Source organism: Indicator indicator, chromosome 2, assembly GCF_027791375.1.
Source record: "Indicator indicator isolate 239-I01 chromosome 2, UM_Iind_1.1, whole genome shotgun sequence".
Lineage (NCBI taxonomy): Eukaryota > Metazoa > Chordata > Aves > Piciformes > Indicatoridae > Indicator > Indicator indicator.
The window spans coordinates 19,886,734-19,901,389 of record NC_072011.1 but is presented as its reverse complement, the minus strand read 5'-3'; the positions used below and the strand labels follow the sequence as shown (position 1 = coordinate 19,901,389).

At 38.3% G+C, this 14,656-nt stretch overlaps 1 protein-coding gene across 1 annotated transcript in view; it reads right to left on the bottom strand.

The window, feature by feature from the left end:
- The window catches only part of SYNE1 (spectrin repeat containing nuclear envelope protein 1), a 295,201-nt gene that overhangs the window by 100,243 nt on the left and 180,302 nt on the right, over positions 1 to 14,656 (bottom strand). Inside the window, exons 87-91 of the mRNA XM_054395242.1 lie at positions 12,901 to 13,023; positions 10,769 to 10,951; positions 9,379 to 9,522; positions 4,713 to 4,907; positions 3,526 to 3,666 (exon numbers count right to left, since the gene is read on the bottom strand). Of these exons, the coding sequence (XP_054251217.1) occupies positions 3,526 to 3,666; positions 4,713 to 4,907; positions 9,379 to 9,522; positions 10,769 to 10,951; positions 12,901 to 13,023 (786 nt within the window). The remainder of the gene's footprint in view (positions 1 to 3,525; positions 3,667 to 4,712; positions 4,908 to 9,378; positions 9,523 to 10,768; positions 10,952 to 12,900; positions 13,024 to 14,656) is intronic.

Here is a 14,656-nt window from a genome sequence, read left to right as displayed (position 1 = left end):
CTTTCCATGTCACAGTGAAAAATTGCACCAGTGCAGGCAGCTTCTCTTTTTGCCATCTCTGAAGCTACTGTCTAGCGTTTAGCTGGTCCTATCTCAAAGCCAGTAGGAAAGCTGTGCTGCTGAGAATTCTCAGTCATAGTTTCCAGAATAAAGGGCTTGCTTTCCCCATCTTTTCAGCTATTTTCTGGAGCATCAACACTGCAGTTTCTTTTTGGCTGAGCTTTCCTATGATGGTAGCATGAATTCAGATGCCCAGTTTTATGAAAATCAAAGAACAATATTCAAGCTTTGTTGTTAGGATGTGGGGGCAAAAGATGTGTTTAGATTTCAAAATGAATTTAATAAGTACTCTTGCACCCTAGCTGAGTTTTCATAAGAGGAGAAAGAATGATTAAGTAGACTGTGTTAAAGGAGACAAAAAGACATTTAATAATGACCAAGCAATGAAAACTGTGGCCTTCAAGGCTTTGTGCCAACATATGAGCTTTTTCGATTCAGTTGGAAAACAAGTTTAAAAAAAAAAAATGCTAAATTTTAATCAACTACATCTTTGGATAAGTGTGAGAAGTTTTAGCCCCAAAGGATTCTTATTCAGTACTGCTACACAGATGAAGTGTCTGATTTTGCTATATATCAAAATAAATTGCATTATGAATTTCTTCAGCCTTTTCCAAGTTAATATTTTTTTATCTGCCCTCCCATCCTGTTGTTTTTAGAGGAGTTTCAGTACAAAACAAACAACTTGGGCAACTGCTAACTTATAACAGTGTTAGATATGTCATTTTTCATTATGTATTTATGGTCTTAATCTATTTCAATACTTAGAACCACTATTCCCACCAATATACAGCTAGCATTTGTTATATATTTTCATTATTCCTTAGTAATGCAAAAATAATGCAGAGATATCTGAGTTCAGACTATCTACATTTCAACATTAAGAGACACTAGGAAATTCTGATGTAAGACTGTACAGTGATTACTTGGGATAAATTTACAAGCAACCTTAACACCCTACCTTCCCTTCCTCAATCTCCACTTCATTAGCACTTTTTTTTCTTAAATAAAATTAATGTCATTCTTTACTTTCTACAGTTCTTATTCATATGTTTTCTGGTACTTTGTAGGTGATCTTCTTGTGAGAAGTCATTTCTCTTAACATTGGCTACTTTTTAAAACAAAGTAGTACCAAATTAGTTTTGCTGATTCTTACTCAGTACAAAATATCTATAACTTACGTTTAAGATCCTAATTCACTAATCTTTAGAATATTTTTTTTAACCAACCTTCTTTGCTGAAGTCTCCCTGGGCATGCATCATGAGCAGCACTGGCAGTTTCACAGCTTCTTTAATTTTAATCTTATGTGAGTGAGAACCTAAGTATTTTGTAAGTAAACCACTGCATTTTGGAATATTCTTCCGCTTATTGTTTAATACAGGCCGTTTGTTTCAACATTAACCACACCGAAGAAATCTTCAAGTTTTTTAAAGTTATTATAACACTATTAATTTTATCTCTTTCAAAGATCTTCTGCTAATTGAATGACTTTTTTTTTGTTCAATTTTCCCCTAGTAAATCATAGTTTTTTGTCCTGGTTCGATTTAGAACTAATTCTGTTCAAGGATTTCACTTTTCAGCTCAGTTTCTTCTAAGTAACTGAACTTACTGCAATTAACAGCATGTTTTTGCAGTTGGTGTCTGCTTATAGTAGTGATGGTTCAGTGTATCAAGGATTGGCATGCAGACCAAGCACACTGCTAAATCTTGTGTATGACTTTGTAGGTACAGAGTAAAAGCCTGCAGCTGCAGAGAGAAGCAGACAGCACAGGTGACCCTAAATTGACCAACAAAGCATTCCATCCCATATATATCATATTTGGTATAAAACTGAGATTCTTCTTCTTCAATGGCCAGCATCTGAGGATTACTGTCTCTGTTCTAATTAGTTCCTGATCCACAAGTTCATGAATTCAGCTCCTGAATCTGGTTCCTATCTGCTGCTGAGTCCAGTCTGGGACTTCTGCCATTGCATCAGTGGTGACTATGACTAATTGGGTTCTCTATTGGGTTTGTATATACTTCATGTTATATTATTATTTCCATTAAAATAGTGTTAGTTTTCTTTTCCAATTCATTAAGTCTCTCTCCCTTATTCCCTTTTGGAAAAGGAGCAGGGTTAATAGAGACCATCTGTCACTCATCTAGCGGCCAAGCCCACCCCTAACTCTCAACAGTTCCAAAACATGCATTTTGGCATCAGCTCATGGTGCAACAGCATCTTCACTGGATTTTCCTTATTATTTGAGCTACTGGAGCTGTTAGCCCAGTTTTATATTTTCAGAGAGGCAAAATAACCAGACATAGCCTTGTTTATTAGGAAGCAAGCTGTCCTCAGTCCTTTAACTCTTCACTGATTTACACTGTCATAGGATTTTTGAGCTGAAATATAGAGCTGCCCAGGAAATTTCCCACTATCTGAAATGACAGAGCACTAGAAAAATTCTTTGCATTCATTAAATAACTTTTTTTTTATTATATTGTTGAAGATTCTGTCACCTTTCTTACTATCATACCTTAGTTTTATTTCTTACATCAGTTCATGAAAATGAATAATTTCTACTTAGCAATTTTTACAGTACCATATGCATCTTTGAAATAAGTGGAAGGAATCAACAGGTATCTTGCTCAAACTTCTCTAATTTTACTTAACTACCTTAAGTCTGCAGTTGTCAGTTGTGGAAGCAATCACAAATGCAAAACCAGGCAACAACAAAACCCAGAATTCATTGAGGTGGTGACTGTTCCTAAGGCTTGTTTCTCAGTTTCCAAACCTTAGCATTTTGTGTACTTTCATGTGTGTGATGCTCAATGTGCTGGCTCATTGCTTTCATTTTAATCAGTGATGATGTACACCTGTTCCTATTAGAAGTGTGAGAGCCCTCAGTTTTGAATCTAACTTCTGTGATTTCACTGATCTGCCTCATTAGCACTTAAAACAGACTGTAATGGATAGTATAGAAAGAACAATAAATGACAAAACAAACATGAAAGTTAATATTTGAAATGGTATTAAATAGAAGATACCAGACCATGAGGTCAATGCTACAATGCCATTGGTACAGTGAGATGGATGTATATGAACATGATGCTATGCTTTATTATGGGGAGTACAAAATTGCTTTTTTTTTCCTCAGGATGCAGGATTCCATTGAGTACAACTGAGAAAATAAAAATTAGGTTATAAATAGAAAACTGTAGCGACATGGAAGAGTTTTGTCACTGTCACTTTAAAATTATTTTTTTTTAAATAGGGAATAGTTGTAACTATTATTATAGCAGATTTATACATTTTGAACTCAGAAGTCAGTATATGTAGCCATTTTGAATGAGCACCTGAAGGGTCAGTGAGGTTAGAGGTTAAATCTCAGTTTCTTAGTGTTTTTTCAGAGGATTAAATCAAACACCTGTGTAATGGAACCATGCATATCTGAGATAAAAGCTAAATGAATGCCAAGAGGGGGTACCTGGTTAACAGAAGCATCTGTATTAGCCACAGGTGAGGGAGAGCGACAGGCAGGTGGAGAAGAAATCTCACTGTTGGTTCCCTCCTCCCCAGACTCCTCAGTGACAGGGGAGAGCAGTGTGTGACAGCGACCAGCAGTCATCTGCCACAGGAAAAGCAAGCCCAGAGCACAGAAGGGAAAACAGTTACCTCAACTTAGGTTTGACTTAAATTGAGATCAAAACACAAAAAAAATACAACCACATGGCCAGAACTACCACAACATTATTTAGTCACACTCCATGCTCTTACATTCACTAGTTTAAAAACCTGTTTGAACTAATATTCTGATTTACTTGTCATAGTTCAGTATGAATATGCTCTCCTGTACCTTAATGAATTTAAAATAAAATGTATTGCAAGCAACACTACATTAACAAATTGGAGTCTGCATAAAAGTGTCCAATGCAATCACTGTCATATATGGAAATACTATGGAAAGCTACAGAATAATGCAGTACTGGCCTCAGTATCCAGGCCTGGTTAGAACAACAAGGAATAGACTTGAAATATAACCCACACATAATCCGGTAGCAACACATTCTTCTTGCTTCCCTGGTGCTGTCATGCAGTGATAAGCCCTGAAATCTGTTCTGTTTTCACTCAGAAAAAAAATCCCAGTAGCATCAGTAGTATGTTTGTAATGAGACCAAATCAAGAACAGTAATTCAAACATAAGGCCTACAGTAGTATTTAGCCAGCTTTCATTTTCAACACACTCATCTGAAAATACAGCAGCATACTGTCAATTATCACATGAACATTTTAAGACAAGAGTTTTAAAAATAAGATCTGTATAAATCTATACCACAACATGTTATAAAATAATATTTATTCTGCTTTTATCTTATTCCTGCAATAATAATGTGTTGACAGCTACAAAAACCATTATATTTTCATCTTATTACAGATACCTTCAACTGGTATTTGTCTGTTAAAATAGCTCTGTCCTTTATCAACAAGTCTTGAAAACTTACATAAAGCAAAACACAGTAAGGGGAAGCTGAAGCTTGTTTTGTTTGCCACACTCCAGCCATTTCAAAAGAAAAATGTAGACATAAGCTGTGGCAATTTGCTACACAAGAGTGCTGCAATGATGCAAAAGCAAGCAGCTCAGATAAACAGCACTGAGATAAATGCATTACTTACCATAACCACAGAGGGATGAGAAGGGTGTGCTGGGAGCAGGTCTGAATCCAGCTCCTCCATTCCCTCTGAAAGTCCCTCCACTTCTGTCACTGTCAGCAGCATGGTGGCATGTTTTGCTTTCATTGTCAGCATCTTGCACTTTGAATTCAAAGAAGCAATTTGCTCTTGGTATCCTTTGATCTTCTGAGCCAGCTCCTGAGGAAACATTTTTTTTCCCCTAATACAGAGGCAGCCAATAAAAGCCACAGGACCTGCAGCATTTCAGTTTCCGTGGTGAAGGCAAGCTCTCCCCTCCAAGTCCAGCCAATAACATCACAGCGTTGCCTCTCAGAAACCCTGCATAAGCTGCTGCACTCGCTGACAAGCAGGATGTTGATAGTGGAGGGAACCAAGTCAGGCTGCGTCTGGCTGCACAGCTAAACCACAGAGCTGAGAGCTTTGAAGCAAAACCAGAGAAGCGCAGCAAAACACTCGGTTTGCATGATAATCACAGAGGGGAGGGAGGGACATTTCAGGCTTGCTTCTAGTCTGAACCCAGCACGAAGTCTATAAGCTTCACACTGCAGCAAAGAGGAACGTCTTTCCCTCTTCCTGTCCTATTTTTTCCTGTGTTCTATTTCCATTTATCTGAGGAAGATGAAGCTTCCCCGCATAGTACATGCCATGGAAATGAGGTCATGTAGTAACCACAACTGTAAAAAATGCCCCATTCAGCTATTGCCAGAAAGAATGAATTGTTCAAACAGCTCATGAGATCTGACAAGATCAAATGTGATCAGAAACAATCAGCCACATAATAAGATTAAATGCAGACTGGATTGCTTTTTGCTAGTATTCAGATAATCAATATTTTAACGTTGTTTTGGTTTTGTGTAAGTCTTCAGAGTTAAACGTGAGCTGCACACCAGGACTAACTTTTCTTTAAAAAAAAAAAAAAGGTGGGGCACCTACCATAAGGCAGACTAGATTTTAAAATATTGGGGTTTATGGCTATGAAATGGTCTATCTGCATGGCCATTCAACATCATAATTTTAAGTTCAGTCACAGAAGAAAGATGTAATTGAATAGCCTTTGAAACTTGCTTGTCTTTTCTCCTCTCCTACTGTGCACTACTGCCCAGTTCAATGTCCAGTTTTAAAGCTTCCAATTAATACACTTAAAAACTGGTGGAAGATTTTCACATTTCTGCCAAAACTATTGTTCCATCTCTCTACAAGCTCAGCAACATGATAGCATTTTGATCTAGAAAGTGAAAACGTTTGTATAAGTTTGCCTGCTACATCAGTGATTATTTATTCAATCCTGTATTTCTGCTTTATTTTTATATCTGCTTTTATTTCTTCAATAAACATAAGTTCTGAAGGAAAAATAGCAACAGAAGTTGCAACATCTAGTAGCTACAATAATAAATTATTACAATACCTTCTAAAAGGTAAGTGAGATTACTGCTTCATCTTGCCAAAACTAAAAGATTTCCTCAAAATCACAGTGCAGGACAATCACAGTGAGAAATGCAGAGTTAGAAATGGAAGCAGCAAAAAGATGAGGATGACATTTTACTGCCTGGGTTTCACTTTTACCTAGTCACTACCATGTTAGCAAAAAAAGCAGCTCTCTTGGCACTCCAAGGCTTACCTTGGAGACCAAGTAAAGTCTTGAGTAGAAAACATCAACTGAACCCCAAAAACTGCAAACAAATCAAGCCATAACTTTAATGTTTAGCAGCTGGAATGGTTATGCACTGTTTGGCAAGTACCAGTCATTCACTAACGTTCAATGAATGAACATTCTCTGGGGCTCAGTGGGAAATCATTGTCATTCAATATATTCACTTAACTCCATTAATATTACTGAGATGCTGTGTCAATGTGAGCTGAAATCCCCCCCACACCATAACATTTGTGGCATCGATGTCCAATGCACTGAATATCTAACACACTTCTTCTCAACTCAAGAAAATTTTGTCTGTGTAAGTAAAGTAGCTTATAAGTGCAATGTACTATGACACATTGTTATGCATTAAAAATATTCACAAGTATGGAGATATTTGCTCACATTCTTATCTGAAAGTCTAATAAAACGCAATTCAGTAAACATAGTTCCAGAGTATAACTAGTTCCATACATCCATAGTAACACAATCTTCCCACAAAACAGGGTGTACTTTTCTTCCGCTTTTCTTTTCCTCTTATTTTAATTCTAAATATAGCTACTACAGAGGTCCCTTAAAGTTTTTGTTCATGCAGGTTTCAACAGGGAATCCAGTAACATAAATCAGTAACACATGCAACAAGAATCTTGGCAGACTTGTCTTCTGAAATAGTATAAAAATGTAAGCGTCAATATAGGCCTTTTGTGATAATGCTTTTACACAGGTATTTAGCAGCCAAAACATGAGTAAAAAAATACACACAGAATCATAGAATCAACATGGTTGGAAAAGGCCTCAGAGGTCATCAAGTCCAACTTATCACCCAGCTCCTCATGACTAACTAAACTATGGCTTCAAGTGCCACGTACAATCCTTTTTTGAATACCTCCAGGGACAGTGACTCCACCACCTCCCTGGGCAGCACATTCCCATGGAAGATCACTCTCTCTGTGACGAACTTTCTCCTCACCTCCAGCCTAAACTTCCCCTGGCACAGCTTGAGACTGTGTCCTCTTGTTCTGGTGCTGGTTGCCTGGGAGAAGAGACCAATCCCCACCTGCCCACAACCTCCCTTCAGGTAGTTGTAGACAGCAATAAGGTCTCCCCTGAGCCTCCTCTTCTCCAGGCTAAACACCCCCAGCTCCCTCAACCTCTCCTCATAGGGCTTGTGCTTGAGACCTCTCACCAGCCTCGCTGCCCTTCTCTGGACACGTTCAAGTGTCTCAATATCCTTCTTAAATTGAGGAGCCCAGAACTGGACACAGTAGTTAAGGTGTGGCCTAAACAGAGCTGAGTACAGGGGCAGAATGACTTCCCTGCTCCTGCTGGCCACACTATTTCTGATACAGGCCAGGATGCCATTGGCAAACATCTCTCAGTCTTTCAAAGCCCCTTGCCCTTAAATGTGGAAAGTTTGCAAATGTGAAACCTGTCCACTCTGGCTGATTTCAGTATCTGCAATAAAGTAAAGCTGCTGTCTTCCTGCAGATGTTGAGGATTCCTGGCTACTGAACTTGCTCAATTGCAAATGAAACTTCAGGCTGCCCCATTTTAAATTTCTTTCTTCCTGCAGCATCATTCCTTCTTCTAACAATATTACCCTGTAAAACTCAAGTCACTCACCTGAACTTGCTGTTCCAGAGCATTTGAATAGAGAATAGAGGCATTATCAATTCAGTACTAAAAACCAGAAGTGCTTGTTTAAGCAAACTGCTCTGCATTTATAGTAAGCAACTTTGGTAATAACTGGATAGAAAATGAGCAACACTTGTAACATGATTATGTTCTATTACACAATAGCACAGAGAACTTTAATTCAAAGATAAAGAAATGGTGCCATCTGGTGCCAAAAGTGACACACAGAGATCAATGGCGCATTTTCTACCCCACAAAGTATACAACAGACAGGGTAAAAGGAAAGGGGCTCAGGAGCTCCTACACCAGCACAGCAGGAAGGCTGTAGAGAGACTACCCCAGCTCCTCCAAAGGTTGATGATCAATGCATTTGGTGGCAAGACCTGTAACTCCACAGGACAGAACTCTTCCCAACACTGAAACCTACGGAGTGATTGCTGCACTTTTCTTCCAAATCTGCTGTGGTTCTTACTGTTTTTTTTTACAGAGTGTTTCTGTGATGGAAATAAGGGAAGCAGGATCAGGGAGGTGACTGTCCCTCTGTACTCTGCATTGGTGAGGCCACACCTCAAGCTTAGTTTTGGGCACTTCAATACAAGAAATGCATCAGGGTGGTGGAGTGGGTCCAGAGGAGAGCAATTAAGCTGGTGAAGGGCCTAGAGAACAAGTCTTATAAGGAGCAGCTGAAGGAACTGACCATGTTTAGTATGAAGAAAAGGAGGCTGAGGGAAAACCTTAACACTTTCTACAACTATCTGAAGAGAGGTCCTCATGAAGTTGGTCTCTTCTCTGAAGCAACCAGTGATAGAACAAGAGGGAATGGCCTTAACCTGCACCAGAGGAGGTTTAAGCTGGAATTTTTTTTTCCCTGATAGGGTTTGTCAGGCACTGGAACAGACTGCCCAGGGAGGTGATTGAGTCACCATCCCTGGATGTGTTTAAAAGTCATGTACATGTGGTGCTTGAGGATAGGGCTTAGTGGTGGACTTGATGGAGTTAATGGTTAGACTCAATGATCTTGAAGGTCTTTTCCAACCTAAATGATCCTATGATTCTTTCTATGTAAGAATCACTGAACTAGCAGTGATCACCTAACTGCTTAACACTGATTTCTGGGCAGCTCCTCAGTCAAGTACCTATGTTAATTGCCCCTTAATTATGCAATGTTTTCATTTGCCACAATGTTGCCTGGAGATCAGGACACATCTAACTAAATAAACAAACGAACACTTCCCACACTGCACCAATATCATGAGTTTTTCCTATCTGGTATTAAGTCCATCTGAAAAGATAATCACCTGGCTTATGACTATTGCTTATGAAAAATTTTTTTGGGTCAGTAAGCTGCCAGTGACTCATGTTGCATTCTGCCTCTCTTACCTCATGATGTGAAATCTGGACCTGGAGTTCCTGGATGTTGCTGGTTGCTATTGGCTTGTCTTGGATCTCACGATGGGCACTCTCTATCATTTCCTGTAAATGTTTCATTTCTTGCTCATATTGCTCATACTGAACCACTGCTTCCTAGAGAGGGAGAAAAAGATAGTGTCGTGAAAATATTTACTTAGTCCAAAGCATGACCGATTGCCTTTCTAAAGGGAAGCAAGCTTTTTTAAATGTGTCTGGCACTTGCACCTGGACAAGCAAAGCAGGAATAGAGTCAGGAAAAAGTGCATTCAGAAATACTGCGAACTGCAAAGAACACTAAATGTAACATGTTGTTTTAGACATCCAGTATAAGGAGCTACAACTCCTGCTTCCAAGAAGTATCTGCACCAAAAATACTCACCAAAAGACAGCATTGTCTAATCTCATGGCTTTATTATAAAACATTTCCATCTACTTCTTAATTTCAAAGTTCCATTTACAAATTGGTAAGACTGTCTGAAAAAGTTAGATTTTACTCAAAATACACCTCAAAGAGGAATATGAAGATTGGTCAGACCATTTTCCAACCAGTGTAGTAACAGTTTAGGTTCACCAGCAGTTTACCTAACTTGTTTTTAAAACTTGTCAGTGTGACATTCATCCTTAATCACAGAATCAATAAGGTTGGAAAAAACCTCAAGGATCATCAAAGTCCAACCTGTCACCCAAGACCTCATGACTAAGTATCATTAACTATCCTTAACGACTGAAAGTATCTTCTATTATCTAGCTTGAAGCTACGTAGTTGTATCATAGATCACTACGTATTTTTCTATCACTAAATGGCAGGAAAGTAAGCTTATTTCTCTGTTTCTTTGGAAAGGCCTTTAACATGTTTAATTATGAATTCATACAATCAAATAAAAATAGGTTTCTTGTATTTAGAAAGACCTGAAGATGCAAATTTAACAGATGCTGAATGACTCCAAAATCAGAAAGCTAATGCATATAAATTTCAAATAAAGAGGAAAAAACCCCACGTTGTTTATTCTAGAAAGCTATTTAATTAGCTATTTAATTCTTTATGCAATCATTATAAGCATTTGATGTTGTAATGATATATTAATTCCATTAACTGATGATATATGTTATAACATTAACTTGCACAGTAGTGATTTATCCAGCTAATCCTAACAGCATTACTAAAACCAGCAAGATTAAGGATATAACTGAGATGAGAGACACATTGATAAATCAACAATTAGCACGACCACAAATGTCAAAATCCTCAAAAACATGGGAGTCAGAAATAACTGAAACTTAGCAGAGACATGAAATACTCTGTTCTGCTGTACAGCACTGTTGAAGTTGCTTAGGGTAGTTTAAGGGGAAGTACACTTGCCCGCATGATGTTGCACTGCTGAATGGCAGTGTGCTGCAGGCGGCTGGCCTCCTCCTGCAGCCGGAGGGCGCTGTGGCACATTGGCAGGCCGGTGACCACTTCTTCGGGAATCCTCAGGGCACTCTGACAGACTTGTACTGCATGAACTTTTGGCTTCAGTGACTCCATTTCAGACAACAGATGCTAGAACAAGTGCCACAGTAAGCCAGTTTTGCAGAACCCCCAGAGCATTATATGCAGCGACAAGAACATAATGATGAGTTCAAGCACTAAAACAAGCAGATTTGATTATCTACTTTCTGAATTTATTGTATCAGGACACAGTTTGTCTGGAGTTGTTCATTCTGAAATAAGCATTATTTTAAATATTAGTTAAGCTAAAAGCCTTTCTAATGAAAAAGTATATTAGTACCTATCTCCAGGTACAAAAACATTTGTTAACATATTTGAAAATAATATATTTAAGAAATCCACAAATCAAAGCAGCATGTGATTCACTCACATATATAAATATTTTAATGTTAAAACCTGAGCGGAACTCCCTGATGAGATGCAGAAGCACATTTTAAAATCAGCAAATGAATCTCCTTGTGTTCACAGCTTTCCTTTGAAAATCCAAACCTTCGCTGAAATTGCTTAAAATTCAGAAGGTAATCAAACAGAAAGAAACACAAAGACATGTTTCCTTTCAATAATCACAAGCTGGGTGCCTTTCTTATTGGTCTCTGTTCCATTCACAATGCCCATTTGAACTGTCTGTTCATATGCATGAGAAGGGTCTAAGTGCCCTAAGTGCTCCAGTCATTGCTGGAGAATAGATTTGATCAGTATTCTTTTTATCTTCCTTGAGGGAATTTAATGTATTCACAGACAGAAAAAAAAAATCCATTTTTTAAAAGAAGATAAAGTTGATGAAAAGGGCCTTAGTACATTAGAAAATATTTTAAGTTTAATCAGCTAGACAAGGTATGTGCCAAACAGGGATAAAGAAACTGGTCTTCTCCCTTCTCCTATATACCATAGGCAGAAAAATAGCTTAGTGGGTCTGAAGTGCATACTGATGAGAGGACTGTGGTTTGCTCTTTATTTCTGTGCCTTTATGACATATGGTGGATAACCTAAACAGACTTGGCCTAACAACTTATTTCTCAGACATCAGTTGAGGCCTCTCCTCTGCCAGACCCCGTACTGTTGGCAAACAGTGCCTTTACTGTGCAATCAGCACCCAATCAGATGTTCTCCAAGACTCCCTCTCTGGTCTGGTGGAATGGGTGGGCAAGGGCTACAGCCCCTTTCTGAACAAAAAAGTCAGACTGTGAGACCAGATAGAGCCAGAACAAAGATTACACATAACCAGTAATGTAAACTCCATATTCTTTTACAATGGGTGATGTGTTTCACTTACACTCTTTACTGCCTGAATTCTGAAATTTGACTGCAAGTCCCTAGAATAAAGTTGCGTATTTTGATCAAAAGGGAAAGCTTTGTTTAAACAGGTTAGTTAAAACTGTCAGTTATATCTCTGTATCAGCTTGCAACCAGAAACATTTTTTAAGCAGCTTAAAAACATGTAACTTGGATGTTTTTTGGTTTATGAGGCTGATAAAAAAAATCCACACATTTGTAGTGCAATACGGAAAGCAGCAACATCTCATGAAGATCATTCAATTAAATATAAAAAATGTAACTGGACTTAAGGAAAATGGAATTTTCTCTTAGCTTTCTAATTGTCTGTTGGTGTATCTAGCAACACACTATCTCACTACACTTTCTGCGAGATGGTGGTAATAACCTAGACTTCTTTTTGCAGTGCCTTAAGAATCTGTTGCTGAAAAGCACTAGAGAAGAACTGAGTTTCATTATTATTATTAAAATGGATTAAATTGGATGGGATGCACATTTCTTAGAACTGCATCAACATAAGAACAGACTCATAAGAATTATACTTCAACTGTGACCTTTGAGGAAATTATTATTCCTACTCCACCCTTTATTCCATGGCAGTAATTTGGGGCTAGATTCTGAAACAATGTGCCACCTAAGAAACTCCCCTATTGGTGTCAGCAGCATTCATTATTCTTTGTGTAAGCTCACAGTACTCAAGTGCTAACTTAGAGGTCCTAGCCTTTTACCTGTCTATGAGAAAGTTGCTCTTTCAAGCTCAAATGCCCAATCTCTGGAGAGGTCAGTGTGGCTTGGGCTTGCTCCAGAGCAGCCTGCAGGACTCTCAGCTCAACTTCAAATTTCTTCATGTCCTGTAAAAACATACATTTGATTCAGGCATAAATGAGGATTTTTTTTTTTTTTAACCCTATCATTATAAATATACATCTGGATTTTGTAGCTACATCCCTTATATACAGTGACAAAAATAACTCATATTTTTAACAATTAATTTTATAATGTTTAAAATATCGGATAAAAAACCCTAGTCATATGACGGACTAGAAAGAGAAGTCTCAAAGCCAGAGTTATTATTTTAAGTACTTCCTCAATCTCAGATACAGCATGTACTTTATAAAGCTAATTTCATAAAGTTTGAGGCTTACAAAGGAACTCAAGATATCCTCTATTCATCTTCCTGTTATAAGACAAGGCATAATTGTTTTATCTTGATAGACTGCTCTTAAGACCGCTAGCAGTGAAGTTACATTTTTCTCTGCATACAACATATTCAACTATTTCAGTACTTTTGAGTATAAAATTTTAGTTCTGATGGTCTGACATGAAGTCATCTTCTGCTGCAATTTCAATCCCCTACTTAATATCAGATTAACAACAGACATGAAGAACAAACTATTTTTATTCTCTCTGAATAAGCAATATGTTAGGATAACCCATGATGATTCAAGGGATGGAACACCTCTGATATGAGGATAGGCTGAGGGAGCAGGGGTTGTTCAGCCTAGAGAAGAGAAGACACTAGGGGGACCTTATAACTGCCTTCCAACAGCTGAAGGGATTCTACAGGAAGGCTGGAGAGGGACATTTCATAAGGATGTCTAGTGACAGGAGAAGAGGGAACGGTTTTAAGATGAGGGAGAGTAGGTTTAGACTAGATCTTAGGAAGAAGTTCTTCAGTATGAGTGCGGTGGGACTCTGGAACAGGTTGCCCAGGGAGGTCGTGGATACCTCCTCCCTGGTGGTGTTCGAGGCCAGGCTGAATGAGGCCTTGAGCAGCTGGGTCTAGTTGAAGTGTCCCTACCCACGGTGAGGAGGTTGGTTTACTGATTTGTGCAGTTTACTGATTTGTGCTTTTATCTTCTCCAAAGCCTCTTTGTTACTCTGCTATGGCTGCTGCAGCTACAGAATTTCTGCTGTGTCCTACAAATGTTGTGAAATAAAAATCAAATGTGGAGAAGGACCATTTTTAACCTGATCTGTTATTGTCCTTACAATTGCTTATAGCCTGTTCTCTTAGTTGCCTTTAGGTATTTTCCTGTGTGTAATTGTAGCAGGGGATAGCAGAACTTCCCCTATAAATATACTAACTATGCCATTCCAATACTCATTTTCCCTGTATTATTGTATCAATTATTTATTTAGTAAAGAAAAAGTTAACATTTCTTGCCCTGCAGGTAAGAGCAAGTAGAAATGACTTCTGTGCTTTTCCCTGTGTCTTGCACAAGTTTACTATGCCCTCAAGCAAAGACATAACACATTTACATTAACAATAAACCCATATTGAAGAGCTGCACAAGAATGTCAGGGACATTAAAAAGCACATTCATTCTTTCCATTGCACTCCCTCGTCAAAGAGGTCTTACGTTATGGAATGCTGGTCTGGTCCACTACTGATCTGAATTAATAGAGAGAAGAATAAAGGAAAAAGCACAGTGTAATACAGACCTTATTCAAGTATCTAAGTGTAGATGCTCAGTGCTATTT